Source organism: Onychomys torridus, chromosome 3 (genome assembly GCF_903995425.1).
Source record: "Onychomys torridus chromosome 3, mOncTor1.1, whole genome shotgun sequence".
NCBI classification, from domain to species: domain Eukaryota; kingdom Metazoa; phylum Chordata; class Mammalia; order Rodentia; family Cricetidae; genus Onychomys; species Onychomys torridus.
In genome coordinates, this window is record NC_050445.1 from 42,023,514 (window position 1) to 42,042,661 (window position 19,148).

The following is a 19,148-nucleotide window of genomic DNA, read 5'->3' on the forward strand; positions in this document are numbered from 1 at the left end:
ATAGAACATTCAGTAATTAAGTGTTCTTAAGGGTATTATGCAGGATACCTTGTCAATGAAAATAACAAAATTAAGGTATTTATTATTAATTAGTAAGTTACTATAGCAAAGACCTGTAGGAAGTCACAACCAAAAGTCTTGTGCTTTATTCCTTGTGGATGCTTTAAAGAGTTGATGATTTTTGCCAATTATTCTATGTCTGTTGATCTTCCACCATAATGCTTAGATTCCCTAGGTCAGTAGCATCTCTCTGTTAGTAGAACTGAACACCTTGTGGTTATAAATATAGTAAGCTTGGTATTGGCTGCCTTGAGGATTTATAATCAATGGATAAGACAGATACTGGACTACAGTAATTATATTGATAAGTAATTGGAATTGGGGTAAGAGTTCTCATGGATAAAAGATTGAGATATATAAATTGATAGCACTATCAAAAAGCCTGAGCAAAATTCAAAATTCTCTTTCAGTAGGGAAAGAGATTCTCTGCTTTATCACAAAATAATATAACTCTATATTGGCCCAGAGCCTGAAGTAATATAACTGAATTTTAAAAGGATATTCATAAATAATCCTGTGATAAGAATTTGGAGCTTTAATGAACTGGGAAATGTGATAAAAACTAAAACCAAAACTTCTTATTTTTCACTTGCAGATTTAGAAAAAATCTGGCTGAACTAGCAGAAAATTTTCAGGAGTGATGGGAAACATTTTCTTACCCTGTTCCAGACCTACTGACTTAGAATCTCTAGAAAGGGCCATGTATATCTTTATACTCATCTCACTTGAATGCTCAATCAGGTGTCAAAACCACTGTCTTGGGATAGCCAGTGAATTGATTGGCTACTGAAGTAGAAAAAGGGCATCATTTTTGGCTGTCTAAATTGCCAAATCATATAATATTTGCTTAGAACTTATTGTATCACTTAGTTAATAGACATTATTTCTGTATTTTATTTTTAGAGTAACTATTTTTGAATTATCAACAGTTAATATCTTATTTAAAAGTGCTGATCCGAGTTAACTTTCATGTATTTCTTTTCCCTCCAGGAACCAAACAACTTAAACATATTTTGTTAAAAGATGTGGACACTATTTTTGAATGTAAATTATGCCGTAGTCTCTTTAGAGGATTACCAAATTTAATTACCCATAAGAAATTTTACTGCCCACCAAGTCTTCAAATGGATGACAGTAAGTTTGCTTTATATGCATTTTAGAATTAAGTATTTTTTTTACTGCTTTTATGTATTTTGCACTAAAGTGATATTCTAGTTGTAGATAATTTAGTGATGGAGAATAAAATGAAACACTTGACATTGTTATGTTTAGTTCTTTGGATAGTCCTTTAATATCAGTGTTTTCCATTTGAATTTTCCTAATCTATGAATTTAAATCTGTGAGTATATTTATTTGTATTGAAATATTGAAGATTGTTTTTGAATGTTTATGTGGTTCATATAGTTTAGTTAGTATTTGAAAGTTATAATATTAAGCTGTCTTTAAGGGAGCAATTTCATGGTATATTTCTTTTAATTTAACAACTTGTTGCTAAATATGATTGATCACTTACTTAGATTCTCCTTAAGTAAATGAGAATGCCTCCAATAAATAGCAGAGAATGAGTAAATTAGTTGATATTTTGGGAATGGCAGAGAGCATTAAAATATTTATTAATTTTTCTAGTGTTTTATGGATCTTAATTTGAAGGGGTCAGATTTGTTCTTAGTGGAATTTATTTAGATGTCACATAATCAGTGTTAGAGTATATCTAGACTAACAGGATTAGTAAGTACTTCTTGTGATGAAGGCAAGTGACATGCTAATAGTCTTTGTAGAACTAAATGTCTGAATTAAATGTACTTTTCTTTGTATGAATAAATAAGTAATATGTATAGTGTTATTTTCTTGCTTTAAAGGATTAACTCATTCTTTAAAACATAGTAATACTAGGTAACTTCATTATTTCTTGTTGAGGGATTTAAACTTTGTGGACTTAAAAAAATGAGATACTTACGTTATTAGCCTGATACCATAGATACATTTTGGATCTTTTGCATTTCTCAATTCACCTTTTTTATTTTTAAGTTTTTTGGTAGGGAGATATAATGCAAAAACTGAATAGCAGAGTATTTTTAAATTATTATCAAACTTTGTTAAGTGCGCTATAGGGTATAGGTAGAATAAATGTTTCATATTTGTCTAGAAATTTTTACATGAAAAATATGGTTATATTTTATTGAAACTCATTTATAAGATAATTCTTCATGGTGTTTTATTCATCATGGGTTATGGAAACTTCGGGTTGGTTTTGCCAGTCTAAAACTTTGAGACTAAAAATAGTAACATTTTTAGTGTTTAAATCTTTTTCTTTTTTTTTTTTTTTTGTATGTGGAGCTGAGGACCGAACCCAGGGCCTTGCACTTGCTAGACAAGTGCTCTACCACTGAGCTAAATCTCCAACCCTCTTTTTTTTTTAAGTTTTTTATTTTTATTTATTTATTTATTTTTCAAGACAGGGTTACTCTGTGTAGCCCTGGCTGCCTTGGAACTTGCTCTATAGACCAGACTGGCCTCGAACTCAGAGATCCACCTTCCAAGTGCTGGGATTAAAGGTGTGGGCCACCATTACCTGGCCATTTTTTATTATTTAAGACAATCTGTGTACTTTTATTTGAGCTTACTGAACTTTTTATTATTGAGCTATAAATTAAAAAGTATTCTAGAGGAATCAGTTTTAAAAAATCTAACATTTTAATTAAAGTAGTATTTTATTTCTTGATGTTCTTCATTATATTATATAATTAAAATTATAGCCGGGCGTTGGTGGCGCACACCTTTAATCCCAGCACTTGGGAGGCAGAGGCCGGTGGATCTCGTGAGTTCGAGGCCAGCCTGGTCTACAAAGCGAGTTCCAGGAAAGATGCAAACCTACACAGAGAAACCCTGTCTCAAAAAAAAAAAAAAAAAAAAAAGTGGACTTGCCAGATTATTGTGCATTCTTCTTGGCATTTCTACACGTACTTTGTTTTGGCAGTTCTACATATACTTTTATGAAAGTATTACCACGCTGCTTTACTATTTACAAAAACAAAGAATGGCTCTTGTCACACAAGGTTGAGGTCAGAGTTTGTGTCTCCAAAACTCACATACATACAGGGTGGGCATGGTGGCCTGCTTGTAAGTCCAGCCTCAGAAAGTAGAAACAGGGGAATTGCTAAAGCAAGCAGACATATTAGGGAGTTGTAGGTTTGATTAAGAGAATTTGCCTCAATGAATAAGGTGATGTTGATGAGATGATTCCCAGCATCAACCTTGGGCCTCCATATGCATACACACACACATATACCCCCCATACACACACATATCCCTACACGCACGCACCCACATATGTAGACATACTCACACTCAAACACACCCATGAAAAATGAGGAAAAAGGGAAAGAGGATTAGAAGAACTATAATGGATTATGTTTTGGTTTCTAAATAATTATTAGATTTAGAATTTTATTCGTAACTGGATTTTAGATTTGTATGTGGAAACATAACTGATGCCAGCCAGTCTTGTAGCAGACTATTTGGTTGCCTATAGAGGGGGTTGCTATTGTATAAGTAAGTAAAACTAGCTCTATGTGTAGACTAATAGTTTCTAACTGGTTGTTTCAGTAAAATTTTGTCATGTTGAGAAAATTGTTTAAGACTGGGTTTTTATACCTCAAGCCATTTATGTTGGCTTGCAGACATTTTTATTTCTGTGAGATATTCAACTGTCCCAGTAGAATAGTTATATTGCTTATTAGACTTACATTAGCTAGAATACTATTATATTGCATTAAAAATCATTCATATATGGTAGCATCCTTCCTGATATTTTATCCATCCCAGGTTGTAAGAACTTGAGTTGGCTTTGGTTCTCTAAAATTTTCAGACTATAAATAAGTAATAGTATTTTTATTGTTTAGGACTATCCATGTGCTTATGTATTTTATAATAAGGGAACTTAGAAGAAGTAACGCTTCATATTTTACCATTCTCATCTGATGATAAATTAAATCAAAGTTTTAATTTAGTTAATAACTAGGTTTTATATTTATAAAATGCTGAAAAGTAGATAATGCTATAAAAAGAAATGTACTACTAAAAGATAAACTTCATTATATTTTTTAAAATATTAGAGGGTTAGAATAGGTTAATCATTTCAGGTTAAAAACAATTTTTTTTTCCTTAACAGACCTTCCTGATGTAAATGATAAGCAAAGCCAAGCCATAAATGATCTCCTAGAAGCCATATATCCAAGAGTGGACAAGAGAGAGTATATTATTAAGCTAGAACCCATAGAAACCAATCAGAATGCAGTGTTTCAATATCTTTCAAGGACTGATAACCCTGCTGAAGTCACAGAGTCCAGCAGTACCCCTGAGCAAACTGAAGTACAAGTCCAGGAGACAAGCACGGAACAGCCGAAAGCAGTCCCAGACACAGATCCAGATGTGGTGGAAGCCGTGGAGCCTCCTCCTGTAGAGACTGCTGTGGATGAAGCTGCACCTCCCTCTGAGGAGCAACCTCAGGAATCCCAGGCTGACTTGGAAACGTCTGATAGTTCTGACCTTGGTCACCAGTTGATATGTTGTCTTTGTAGAAAAGAATTCAATTCTAGACGAGGCGTCCGTCGTCACATTCGGAAAGTGCACAAGAAAAAGATGGAAGAACTGAAAAAGTACATTGAGACACGGAAGGCTCCAAGCCAGGCTTCGGAAGGACGCAGTAGGAGTGTTCTAGTTTCGTTAAGCAGGAGCTGTCCGGTTTGTTGTAAATCATTTGCTACAAAGGCGAATGTCAGGAGGCATTTTGATGAAGTTCATCGAGGACTGAGGAGGGATTCGATTACTCCTGATATAGCAACAAAGCCTGGGCAGCCTTTGTCCCTGGATCCCACTTCTCCTAAAAAATCTTTCAAGACTCGAAAACAAAAGTCTTCAAAGGCTGAATATAATTTAACTGCATGCAAATGCCTCCTTTGCAAGAGGAAATATAGTTCACAAATAATGCTTAAGAGACATATGCAAATTGTCCACAAGATAACTCTTTCTGGAGCGAACTCTAAGAGAGAGAAAGGCCCGAATAACCCTGCCAGCAGTTCTGAAATAAAAGTTAAAGTTGAGCCAGCAGAGTCTGTAGAATCTTCACCCCCTTCTATCGCCCATTCTCCACAGAATGGATTAAAGGGAACCAACCATTCAAATGAGAAAAAGAACACACCGGCAACACAGAAAAATAAAGTTAAACAGGACTCCGAAAGCCCTAAATCAGCTAGTCCTTCGGCTGCAGGTGGCCAGCAAAAAGTCAGGAAACCAAAACTTTCAGCTGGCTTTGACTTTAAGCAACTTTACTGTAAACTCTGTAAACGCCAGTTTACTTCCAAGCAGAACTTGACTAAACACATTGAGTTGCACACAGATGGGAATAACATTTATGTTAAGTTCTACAAGTGTCCTCTCTGCACTTATGAAACTCGTCGGAAACGTGATGTGATAAGACATATAACTGTGGTTCATAAAAAGTCATCTCGCTACCTTGGGAAAATAACAGCCAGTTTAGAAATCAGAGCTATAAAAAAGCCCATTGATTTTGTTCTAAACAAAGTGGCAAAAAGAGGCCCTTCAAGGGATGAAGCGAAACACAGTGATTCAAAACATGATGGCACCTCCAATTCTCCTAGTAAAAAGTATGAAGTAGCTGACGTCGGTATTGAAGTGAAAGTCACAAAAAACTTTTCTCTTCACAGATGCAATAAATGTGGAAAGGCATTTGCCAAAAAGACTTACCTTGAACATCATAAGAAAACTCATAAGGCAAATGCTACCAATTCCCCCGAAGGAAACAAAACCAAAGGCCGAAGTACAAGATCTAAGGCTCTTGTCTGGTGAGGAACAGTTACAGAGTTTTGTTCCCCCTCCCCCGCATCGAACTAAAAAAAAAAAAGTCATTTGGCCATAAATTAATAGCTGGTTCCATTTTAACATTTTCTTTGATAAATCATATAGCAGTAGGAACTGGAAGAGGGATGGTTATTGCTTTTATCTCTCAGTGACCTTTATTCCAGTAGCTCGGGAACAAAAGTTAATCTCAATACTTGCCTTCCAGAGGACAATGCAATGTAGCTGTAGGTAGATGACACAGGGTCAGTGCTTTTGTTTTAATTTGTAAAGTACATTTATTTTGGTCTATGTTTACATAGAAATCTCATGTTGAACTAACTTGCACAGGTTTAATTTGACTCAGTCTACTAATTTTCTTTAGTCTACTAATCATAATGCATTGTAGGAAAGTTAAGTATATCAGAATAAATTTATGAAGGACATAATTGTAGGAAAAACATTTTAAGGCACTATAATTATAAAAATTTGTAGGTTAAATAAAGTGTAGTACTTAGGAAAAAAAATCCCCAGATGGAATTTAGAAGAATTAGCACTTGTTACTTACTTTTAGCTTCCAGAGGAAGGGGGAAAGTTAGCAAACAAAAGTTTGAATTTTTTTCTTCTCTTTGGGAGTATGTGTTAGTGAGTTTTTAAGTTTTGATCTATAGGGGAAAGATTTTTTTAGGTACATACACTCCTGTTTCCCTTTCTGTTTAATAAACTTATCAGTGATCATTTCAACATAGTTAGTATTATTCAGTAGTAGTAGTAGTAGTATGTGTGTGTGTGTGTGTGTGTGTGTGTGTGTGTGTGTGTGTGAGAGAGAGAGAGAGAGAGAGAGAGAGAGATATCAAAGGAAGGCAAAACCCCCATTTGGAAGAAAGAACAATTCTACTTTTAAAGGAAGGTTTGGAATGAATTAAAGATTTTAAAATGCAACATAAAATAAGGAGTAGACTCCCAATACTTGTTTTTGTAAGTCTATGTATTTTAGGGTTTGCTTGTAGTACCTTTGCCCCTTGCAATTAGACTAGTGTACTTAGTACTAAACACACAGATACAGGTTCTAGAGCAGAGGCCTTAGGTTTGAGTGCCTGGATGTTAATGTGGTTTGATTGTCACATTGTTTTCACTTGTGTGTAAAACTTGACATGAAGTCATCCTTAGAAGTCATTTACTGTTGTGTAACTTAAGACCAAGGTTTTATTGGTAAACTCAAAAGTGTTCATTTATTCCTATTTCTCCTCAGATAACTTCAAGTGATGTACGAAAAGGTTTGGAGTTCATTTTTGTGGAAAGACTTTAAGTTGTTAGAACCACTAAACGTCTTCACATGGTACTATGAGGAAAAAAAAGAACATTTTCATAAATTTTCAACTGTAACTGCTGATTTCTGAGTTAAACAATAACCATCTACCCAGTCCCTAAGGCAATGCCCATTCCAGCACTTTTGAGTAGCTGTGATATTCTCTATTGTCTTCATAGACCCTGTATATATGGTCTACAATTTCTACAAAAATGTTGGGAATTTTGCTTTCCAAATAATTTGTTGATTAAAATGATCAACAACATGAAGAAAATAATAGTTTTTAATTGATAGAAACTTTGTATTTTTAGTGGTTTAAGTTTATTTCACTTTACATGCAAAATTTTAACTAGATTGTATAGGTAAATAAGATTTTTTTGTAGAAAGTATGTTAGGATCAAAAGACAAATTAGTATCAATATATTATGAATATTTAGTAACCTACTGAATATTTATAATTATTTTGCATCCATTTATATTTGAGTTCTTCTTTAGCACTTAAATGTTTGAATGTTTTATTCTAAAATATATACTTCAAAGAAAAGTTCCAGTTCATTTTATGCATAGATCATTATTACATTTATCATTTGTAAACATTAGAAGTTTTTATGAAAATTAAACATTCCCCTATATTTCTTTAAATTTTATATAAAGCACTTTAATGATAGATGTGATCTTATTTCTCAGTTCCTATTTTTTTAAAGAACACACATTTACTAATGTTTATATGAAGGTAATAAATAGCTTACTAATATTTTATAGGGGCAGACAATCCATATGCAACCACTTCTTGTGTTTCTAGTTTATTTCTTTAAATGTTGCTGGAAAAGGAAGATAGGGGTGTCCATCCTAATTTTTTTTTTCTCCCAAGGAAAAAATTTAAATGACCACTTTAGATAATATTTGATTCCTACTGTAAAATTGAAAATAATGAATTCTTGTCCATCTTTTGTAATCAAGATTTTAGGAAAAAAGAAATACGTCTATCTTTATGAAATTTTGGGCAGGTTTTTGTGTATCAATATTTTGTACTTTTAGGGAATATTTTATTTTTTAGTAATTTGTGTCAAATTATTTTAAAAGGTACTGAAGAAAATATACCATGTTTTTATGTAGGTTCACAGCTGTACTTAGAATGGACCCTGTCCATCTGTATACTTTTTGTATAAATTTTTAAATGTTGAAGATCTAGAAGGTCATAATAAAATGCTTCTATAGTTAGAAAAACATTTACCCTTCTAAGTGCTTTGCACTAAAATATACTGTGAAAGGAAATTAGAAAGACTGTAATTGTTGCTGGAAATGTTCTATATTGAATGTACATGTTTTTGTTGGAAAAATGTACTATATGTGATGAAAATAAACCAGACTAAAAGTTATTTCAGCTAAATGTGCTTCAACACAGGTACATTGGTTGAAATTTAAATGTTTTATTATCAAACTTACTCAGTGACTATGAGCAGCTACACTTGAATTATATCCTGATAGTTTTATTTTTAAGAAGTAATGATTTCTCTTTAATTTAAAAACAGATAACTTTTCCACAGATTGAGAATTTGTACTTAGAGGTCTAACTTTAATGACTAATAGCATAATATATTTAGGGACCAAATGTGTTGTAGGGGCATTTAATTTATAAACCATCTTCATTAGTTGCACATTATTAAACCTGTATTTTTGACATTTGCAAGGTGTTATTTTTTTGTGCATTCCTACACACAATACATACTCCGCTGACCTTTTCCAGTCTGTTTGACTTGTTAATTATTGTAGGAAGGAAAGAAAAATAGCTTGATGTTGGAGCGGGGGAGACAACACTGGAAGTTCTTTATTTACTACCCTCACAAGGCTATTTACAGTGTGTTTCCCCCTGAGTAAGTATTGTGCCACAGAACAGGACCTTATAAGTAGAAAACACATGTGTCTTCAGAAAATTTTTTTCTAGGCCATTATGGAAAAAGCAGTGCTGTGTCAGAACTTGCCTAAGGTGGGGGCATTTTGTCATCATAGACATAACAGGCTAAACTGGGACCAGTGTAGAAAAATAAGGGTATTTGAAAGTCTTTGCTTTTCCTGTTCCTGTCTGACTTGTGTATCTATCTACCTTCTGGGTTTATTGTGCCCAAAGCTTTTCTGCACATAGTCTACATGACTTTCATATGACTTTCTGTTAGTGTACTGTGAAGTGAGTTAGTAGTCATCCAAACTGGTCATTTATATTTAGACCTGTCTCTGGTTATAAAATTATATCCACTTTAGCTGCTATTTGATCAAGAGTTTCTTCCAAGTCAGATACGATGGCACATGTCTATAACCCAGCAATTAGGAAGCAGTCAGGGGAATTTTAAACGACCGCTTTAGATAATACTTGATTCCTACTGTAAAACTGAAAATAATGAATTCTTGTCCATCTTTTGTGATCAAGATTTTAGTAAAAAAGAAATAGACCTCTCTTTGTGAAATTTTAAAGGAATTTTTGTCTAGAGTTTATCTTCCTTCCTAAAGACACCTTCTCTTCCTGAGGGTAGGCAAAAAGAGAAACAGTAACCAACACAGTTATACTTCACCTTGTTTGGATTGGATAGTGCAGGTGAGAACTGGATGAGGTCTAGATGACAGTAGGCAGGTGTTCATTAGACGGACAGACTGACAGTGAATATACAGGTGGATTTGCTGTTCATCATTAAGAAGAACCTCCTGGAAAAACAAATTCTCTTTTAATTTTTAACATAGTTTTATTTGTATGAACTGAATTCTTGGTTTGCACAGGTTTGCACTGCAAAGTACTTTCACGTTTTTAAAGAAATTATTTATTATATTAATTTGTAGGCAATAAATTCTACTCTGCTTTAAAACTGTGGATGCAGCAGTGGAGAGCTGTGTGGTTTGCTATGACTATGTTGTGGAAACAGGGAAGTTATCCTATAGGTATATGGCAGATATGTATAGAAACAGGCACGATATCACTCCCTGGTGTGACATTGCAGAAGGTCTTCAAATAGCATGGCTACTGAAAATGACATAGAAATGACCTTATGATTTAGAAATTAGGTTCCTAGGTTTTCTGCATTGGCCCACAGGAATGTTTTAGATCCTTATTTTGGAGTTGTAGAAGTTACTTCTCTAATGGAATGGAATTCATAGTCTATGAGGATTATGATTTAGCCATGGTTCTGAGAGCCAATTCAAAGCCAGGCTGTAGGATACATTGTATAATGTTGACTCTGCTCTTAGACAAAAGTCCTCCTGTGCACTGTGCTTTTCTTTATACTCTGGTTTTATGAACTAAATATGTAAGGATAGATGATCTTAGAAGCAGCCAATTGGTTGGTTTCGGAGGCGCTAGGCACATGGTAAAATGCACAATAAAAACATGTTTCCTTAAACTTACTAACCAGTATTTTCCCTTCCTAATTCATTTTCCTCTCTCTACTTTGCATCTTTATCTCTTCTGAGCTTCTAGCTCCTACCTTGCCTTTCCCCTTCTGTTTGATTAAAAGAGATCATTAGTCCCAGATAGCTAAACCATTTGGGGAAGGTAAGGATAAGAACATGCAGTTCATTTTCTTCTGAAGCTTCAGTATTTCACACTGAATTTGGGAGGGAGTTTTCAAGCTTCTCCACCTATTTTTGCTACCACACCTTCAGAAGCAAAGGAAAACTTAGAAACCATTTGTGCATCTGGTTAGGGAAAAAGCTCAAAGATAGTTTTTGGTATTTGTGTCTATTCTGCAATTAGTTAGCTTGATTACATATTTTTGATGTCAGAGGATTGACTGTAAGTTCCTACAATACCTAACACATTCTTGGGTTTTGCCTTGTAGCTTGTGCTGGCCTCACATTCACAGTCCTTCTACCTTAGCCTCTCCAGTGCTGGGGTCCATGTGTGTGTTACCATGTGTGTGTTACCATGTGTGGTTCTAGGTCTCTTTATTATCCCAGTGTTGGGGAGATTGGCTTAGGAAATACTACCTCTAAAAAGAGTTTATGAAAATGAAGATAAGTCCTAGTGATAGCGAATAATATGCTGTACTTGTATACCACGCATTCTGTTAACACATCACATATCGATAGACATAAGACCTGTTTCTTCATTATTCCCATTTTATAGAAAGAAAACTGAAGGTTGGAAAAGTTCAATAACATATTTATGCCACATAGCTACTAGGAAACAAAGTGTACACTTTTAGTTGACACAATCTTAACATTTGTACATTTTATCAAATGCAGAGTGATTCACTACATAGTCATCTTACTGGTAGCTTATAACAATGAGCTGGAGCTAGACTAGTTGGTAAAATTTTGGGTCCACAAATTATATCCCTCGTGACCTTTGCAAATCTACTCCAATGTTCTCTGCCTTAGTTGTTTCACCTATAAAACAGGACTGGTGATTTTACTTAATGGGTTTTTCAGAAGACATGAAGACTACATGCAAAATTCCGAGAACAGTGCCTGGCATGTTACCATAAGTGTTAGATATTATTTCTAGAAAAGGCTTGAATGACAGTCAGTTGGGAACTTTATCATTACTACTAAATTAAGTTTAGATGGAAACTTGGGCATTGGAAGAGAACTTTGTTACACACCAGATCTGTTGCTTTTGTACTTAAAATTGGATGTTAGTAGCTTATCTTTCTTACGTTTTTTTTTTTTTTTTTTTTTTTTTCATTTCTCTTGAAAAGATACTAGGGAGTTTTAAAAAGCATGTTCATTGTAAATTAAGCTTTGTTTTTATGGCCCTCCCGTAACCATCCATCTGCTTCAAAAATCTCATTGGCATCTGCTCTGTCCCACAAATATTTTTGGTCATGTGCAAACTACTGACTGGGAACTAATATTAAATAACATTGTTGGATTTTTAAAAATAAAACAAGCCTTATAGCTATATAGTACTGTTTGAAAGAAGCCACTCACTTAAGGAAAGAATAGATTATTCAGGGGCACCCTATTTATCTGAGTTGGGAATGTCTGGTGAATGTGCTATGAAGAGATAAAGAAACAAGCCCATCCAATGGCAGTCATTAACTGTTTTTGACCTTGGAGCTTTTGTTGGTTCAGTTTGCTTCTCTGAGAGCCTAGGTGAATCTTTGATCTTAAACTAAAGAAATGTGACTGCTTTTGTTGTTTTTGTAGTGGTGCTTGAAATTGAGTTCAGGGCATATGTTACACAGGTGTCTACCACTGAACTGCCTTTTTAGCTCTTTCTATTTTGAGATAGGGTCTCACTATGTACCTTAGGCTGGCCTGACACTTGCTATTTTATTTAGTCCAGGATGGACTTGGGTTCACGATTATCCTTGTCAGCCTCCTGTGTGCTGAGATTACCTTTCATGATGATTCTGATACTCAAATGCTTGTGTCTAGTATCTGAGGTATATTTATGGCAAATGAAATAATATTTAAGTGATAGAATGATATGGTTAAATTAGCCACCTCTCAAAAAACAAAAACCCTGTTTTGGATGCTTGAGCAATAATAACCAGCCTCTGCCTTTACTGCTCCATATAATCTGGCAACACTTTGAGAGTACCTAATAATGTTATGTTCAGATGAGATATTACTATGTAAGAATGTACTTTAAGAGCATGTAGTTTTCATTACAATTTAGGTTTTGAATATGGAACTTTGCTACCTACTATCTGGGAATATATTGAAAATAAACTAGCTCTGAGAAACAGAACTGTATCATTTAGTCAGACATTCTCATCTCAGCAAATGTTTTTAAGAAGTAACTGAGATTCTTGTTGAGTGGTAAGGTGCCTTAGCAGCCCTGAACTCACAGTATGTGCTAGTTGTGACTGGTAGCTCTGACTTTGAATGGGAATAAGAAAGGAAGGAGCACCTCTAAGAGAAGAAGGAATGAAGAACTAGGCACAGTGTGCACAGGTAACTGGACTACAGGGTGAGGTGGGGGTGGCTAGGGAAAGGAGTGTCCTCTAGTTTTTACAGAGAGGTAGTTTGAGAAATAGGAGTTTCTGTAGGGGAGTTATTTTCATAGTTTTTGCTTATTAGATATCTTGAGTTCCATGGTGTGCTGCCTACTGGGCATCATGTTGAGAATATTTGAGCATTACCTTTTGTGTGGGCAGGATTCAGGGTGTGAGATAGGCCAGCGGGTCTTACTTTTCCACAAGATATTTTCCAGTTATCATGTCTGTGCTTGACTACCTTGACTAATTAACATTTATTCAATATGATTCTAAGAAAACCAGTTCACTCACCACAAAAATCTTCACACATACATTTATGCACACATAGAGCAAGGAACTTTTAAAGGATATGGTTTTGTTTCTAATAATTGCTCTGGAGCTCTTGTTAATGTTGAAGTATGGAATTTATAATGAAGACTTTTTAATTTTTTGGTGTGTGCACATGTGTGCATGCCGGGGTGTGTGTGTGTGTGTGTGTGTGTGTGTGTGTGTGTGTGTATCTGTTTGTGCATGTACATATGCATGTCAGAGGTTGACATCAGGTGTCTTCCATGATTTCTACCCACTTTAATGTTTTGAGACAGGGTCTCTCATGAATCTGGTTCTTAATGCTTGGATAGACTGAAGCAAGATTAGGGCAATCTACCCGTTTTCCCAAACTTCCACCTCCTGCACTAGAGTTACATACACAGGCTGCCATGCCTAACTTTTTATGTAGGTGCTGGGGATCTGAACTCAGTCCTCATGCTTGCAGACTAGGCACTTTACCTATTTCCTCAGACCTAAGTCATTAATTTTTAAGGTTTTAAGCTCTTTTGGAGCTCTGAGACTAGGTAAGTAGGGCTCAGTAATATAGTATCTGAACCACAGATGCTGCAAAATAGATGTGGGAATCAGAAGGCTTGGCTTGCCAGCTACCACCTGGCTTGTCTAGTGTCTAGAAGCTGGTGTGTGAGTACATGTGCACTCAGTAAAGAAGCTGTCAGGATCTTTCATTCCTTTTTGGTTGCAAGCACATAATTTTGTTTGGCTTGTATCTGGTAAGGCGAGGAGGTTTTTCTGAAAGTTTTATGTGGGTAACATAAGGGAGAAGGAAGTGGCCAGGTCTTGTGGAAATCCAGTTGAATTGGCTTCACTAGATTTCCATTAGGTAGGTGATACGAAAACTGGAGGGAAATCTAGTGATTGGGTGTTGCTGTCTTGGCAGCAAGAAGTATTGTTTCTTTTGTAGCCCTTCTAAGACTCACTTAAAAAAGATACCTCACTCTGTCTTCTCATTATAGTTGCAGTTGCCCATTATTTCTGCTTCCTGCCTTTTCTGCACTTTTTTTTAGCTGCTTTCCTTTCTCATGTAGCTTGTCAGGCTCTTAAGGGAAAGTGAGATTGGTTGAATTAGGTATATTTAGCAAATTTCTCTGTCATGGTAGGTTTCTTCATAGGTTGTTGGCTAGTCTATAGTGTATATAGTCTTTGGACAGGTTTTTCTCTGCTGGTCCTGTCATGTGATCATCTTAGGAAAGTCAGTAGCATAAAACATGCTCCTGAGCCCAATAGAAGGAATCTTTCGATGAGAATATTTAAAGGATAGTGCTAGAATATAAGGATTCTAATATACATGAAAACCTTAAAGGCAGCCCATGTTTTTGAATACATTAATAGTCCTAACGATACTAAGAAAATATGAGATAGTCCTTTGATCAGTGTTTGCTGTTTCTTCTGAAGTGTCTGATGCATTTTCATCTTTGGCTTTGTAAAGTCATAAAAATCCTGCTATTTTAATGGAAAACACCCTTGTGTTTCCTATAGCAGCATTTGGGTTGTTCTGTAACAAGTTGTTACTATTTGCCAGACACTCTGTTACACTGTATAATTTGAGCTGGCAATTTAGTGAACCCTCCATTTCTCTCCCTTCCTTCCTTCCTTCCTTCCTTCCTTCCTTCCTTCCTTCCTTCCTTCCTTCCTTCCTTCCTTCCTCCCTCCCTCCCTCCCTCCCTCCCTCCCTCCCTCCCTCCCTCCCTCCCTCCCTTCTTTCTTTCTTTCTTTTACATACCAACCACAGTTTCCCCTCCCTCCTCTCCTCCTGTTCCTTCCCCCACCTCCTTTCTGCCCCCCAGTCCATTCCTCAGAAAGGTTAAGGCCTCCCACGGGAGTCAACAAAGCATGGCATATCAAGTTGAGGCAGGACCAAGCCCCTCCCTCCTGTGTCAAGGCTGAGTGAGGCATCCCACCATAGGGCGTAGTAAGCTCTACATTTTAAAGGCATTGTTCTTGCTTTTCTGTTTGTGTTTTTGGAATTTGACTTACTGTGATAGCTGCTTTCCATTCTGTTAGTCATTCTTTCACAACAGATACTATGTAGTATCCGTGATGTACCTGGCACCATTCTGCTCTTTTGGTGAAAAGAGAATAATGTCATTGTTAAAGCATGGAGTTTTCAAACTAGGGTTCAAGTTCAAGTCTTGGCTCTTTTTTTTTTTTTTTTTTTTAACAGTTTTGTAGTTTGAGCAAGTTACTTATTAACTTGAAATTTCTTGTCTATAAAACAATAATTTTAGAAACTATCATCTACATAGGTTTGGTGTGGGACTTTTATAAATTAATGATAGTGTATACAAAGACTTCACATTAAATTGCACGCAATATACTTGATCTTCTTTGTCTCATTTACTAGTAAAAAATACTTGTGTATTTTGTAGTGATCGCTGAAGTTGCCATCAAGTTCCTGCTGAAATACTTTCTAGCACCTAGTTTCTGTGGTTATCTTTCCTGGCCATTTGTTGTTCGTTGCCTTCTGAGGGGGCATTACTCTTAACTGTTTAGTGAAAAGTCAGATGTAACATCTATGATAAAGCCAAGACACATAGCAGTTTATTAAGTTAGAGCAAACCATTATGTATGGACTGGAGTGTGGTGGAGTGCGGCAGTTTGATGCCATTTTTGGCAGAACCACCTGATAGTTTGCTTCTTGACTGGTAATATCTTATTCAACAATGTATCGTTCTAAGTCATGAACTCAGGGAAGCCCTCCCTCCCTCCTCCCCTCCCTCCGTCCCTCTGTTCCTCCCTCTCTCCACTCACCATTCCCACTTCTTTTTCTTGGTAAACGTTACTGTGGGTGCATGAAGGTATTTAAGACAAGTGTTGCCTTGTCTTTGTACGGCCAGTGCTTTGTGCTATACCTGGCACATGACAGCCGTCAAGAGATGGTTGAAGGAAGGGAATGAAAGAACAGAATGTCATTCATTTCGGGTTTACCAGTAGTCCACAGTCTATCTTGGCTTTCACTTTGTCATCTAATTCACACAGCCTCTAACCATGACTTCTGCCTTAATAAGTTTTTGATAATTAAGATTTACCTTTAATTTATACCTACTGAATTTTATAAAATGCAGCTCACCTTTGTAATAAATCGAACTTATCGTCCTTTCAAACTCATTCCTCTTTTGTGTGTTCCCTGTTGAATAGTTCTCATCTTTGCCCTTCCAGTTACCTGGCTAATCAGAATCCTGGAAAGGATTTTGACATTTCCCCCTTACACTCTTGCTCTCATCACTGATCAGTGTGTATCTGTCTGACTTTTAAAAGCTTCACGTTTGACTCCTGCTATCTCTCCCAGTAGTAGTTTAGTGTAGACCTTGTCTCTTACGTTCTCTTTTGTAATAAATAGTCCTTTAACCAACCTCTTTTCTCACCTTGCCTCTGTGCTGTTGCCAGAGCTGATTTCCTAAAACAGGTTTTGCTGTATGTCCATTCCTTGTCTATTATCAGCTTAAATGTTGCTTCTCAATAAAACGTCTCTCCCTGAAGTTCAATATCCTCTTTTCCTAGAGTCCTCTAATAGAGTTTGTTATCATGCTTATATTGTGAATTTATTCGTTTAATGTGTCTCTTTCCACTGAAAAGATTTATGTAAGATAGATGTACACTTCCACACTTGCAGGTTTAGCACAGTAGTTAGGACAAGGTAGTTGTTAAAAACTGTTGAAAAAGTGGGTGGATGAGAACGTAAGGTAAGAAGAATATTACAGGATCCTAAAGTCTTCTACATTTTCATAGACCTTGGTTGTAGTGCTATTCTTTCTGATATAATAGTGGGCTTCTTCCTTTTGTCTTTTACATTTATTCCCCCCCAAAATGGGACTCAGTAATTACATTGCCCCACACTACACTGCAGTGAAGAAATGTGTATCCTTTCCTGACCATAGGGTCATGATTCAGTGAAGGCAGCTATAGAGTCATTCTTAATCAGACAGGTAGCAGGTCATTAGATACTTTTCCAGTGTGTTTTCTTCAGAAATCATTTTGGAATAGGTGGCTTTGAAGGTGGGGCTTCGAATAATTGTGTCTGTATAGGAATTCCATACTTCTGGAGGTCAAAGAACTCACACAGGGCATTCAGTGTGTACCTTCTATTTACTTAGCATCTTAGGAGATAATACATTTAGTTTGTTATAGTGATAGCAACTTTCCCTCAAGTTCAAAGTTTAATCAAAAGGACTGAATGATGACCTTTTCAAAAGGTGCACTTCCTTTACAAGCCTTGTTTGTTCCTCCGGGATCACTACAAGTAGGTAAAACTTGGAACATACAGAATAAGGGAGTGTGAATGAACTCATGCATTCACTTCATTGGTTAAATCTGTGTGGTTTTTATCCTTTGAAAATTCTTTTTTGAGATTTATTATTTTTATAAAATGTATATGGGTGCTTTTTCTGTAAATATGTCTGTGTGCCATGTGCATGCTTAGTATCTGCAGAGGTCAGAAGAGGGTGTTGGATCCCCTGAAACTGGAGTTACAGATGGTTGTTAGCTGGGAATCAAATCGGGGTCCTCTAGAAGAGCAACAAGTGCTCCTAACCATTGAGCCATCTCTCCAGCTCCTCTATTCTTTTAAGTATACTTGAGTCACTACTTTGTGCCAAGAGGTCTGTACCAAGCATTTTAGGGCTTGAAAAAAATACCATTTTGTTATTTTTAAGAAAAAGTTTAAATGTAGACTTTTTCATGTCTTTCATTTGAGCTGTGTTTATATTTCCTAATCTTATAAGGTTTGAATTATCTCCCCTTTAAACTTTATTTCCCTTTATATTCTCCTTTACCGTGATGTCCTCCTGGTTATTCACTTTAGAAATGAGAGCCTGACTTCTTCCTGCAAACCATTTCATTTTTCTCTCAGCCACTCTAACCCCTTACCATCTCAGCCCTGCCCTCCCTGTTCTGGGCCTGCCCTTTCTTGATCGGGGTCACCTTTGTTTCCTACCCGCACTAGCAGCACGACTAAGGTGATAAAACTGTTCTCACGACCATTTTGTGCTTACATGGTGGCTGCCTCAGCCTGGAGCCGGGTGCTCTCTGAAGTCAAGAGCCCTGAGCCACACTCTGTAGAAGACACTGTGGCCTCATGTTTGGAGCTTACCATCTATTACCTTCCCATCTCCTCTCTGAAGACTTGCCTTCCCTGTCTCCAGGGCAGTAGTAGCTGTCTCCTTAGTGTCCCACTTTGTGTTTTTTCCTATGTAGCAATTACTGCAGTGCTTTATAATTACCTGTGTGGTGGGGTCTCCCTAACTGTACTCAAAAGGCCATGTAAGGGGGCTATATCCTTTTGTCCCATGTCTTAGATGCCCAGTACAGCAGCTGCTACTCAATATGTAACCAATAAGTAGTATTTGGGCAAGAAATGAGTTTTGGATGGAAACTGTGAGTTTAGTGAGCTGAAAAACTGCTACAGAAAGATCCCATGACCATTTATTTATTATTGAGAGAAGCATTGCTAATTTCTGTCTTCATTTATGACTTAATTTAGGTTCTAAACACATTTGCATACTTGGATTTCATGGCTCCAATTACAGCCTGTGAAACTTTTTTCATTTTGGGTTGAGTAGTATGAATACTATTTCACTCAGCTAATTCTTACCATGTTGTTAAAAAAAAAATCCCACAAATTTGTGCTAGCAGTACTTTATGATTTAGAATGTATTTTTTTCCAA

General features: G+C 36.1%; 1 protein-coding gene across 6 annotated transcripts in view; it reads left to right on the forward strand.

Moving 5' to 3' along the window:
* Window positions 1–19,148, forward strand: part of Znf800 (zinc finger protein 800) — a 46,330-nt gene that overhangs the window by 15,028 nt on the left and 12,154 nt on the right. For 3 of the 6 annotated variants that reach the window (XM_036180917.1, XM_036180916.1, XM_036180918.1), the window contains exons 4-5: window positions 1,051–1,194; window positions 4,232–5,924. In XM_036180917.1, coding sequence (XP_036036810.1) covers window positions 1,051–1,194; window positions 4,232–5,924 — 1,837 coding nt within the window. Of the gene's footprint in view, window positions 1–1,050; window positions 1,195–4,231; window positions 6,715–7,168; window positions 8,913–19,148 lie in introns of those variants that run through there. The other 3 variants (XM_036180921.1, XM_036180920.1, XM_036180919.1) reach the window with 2 other exon arrangements.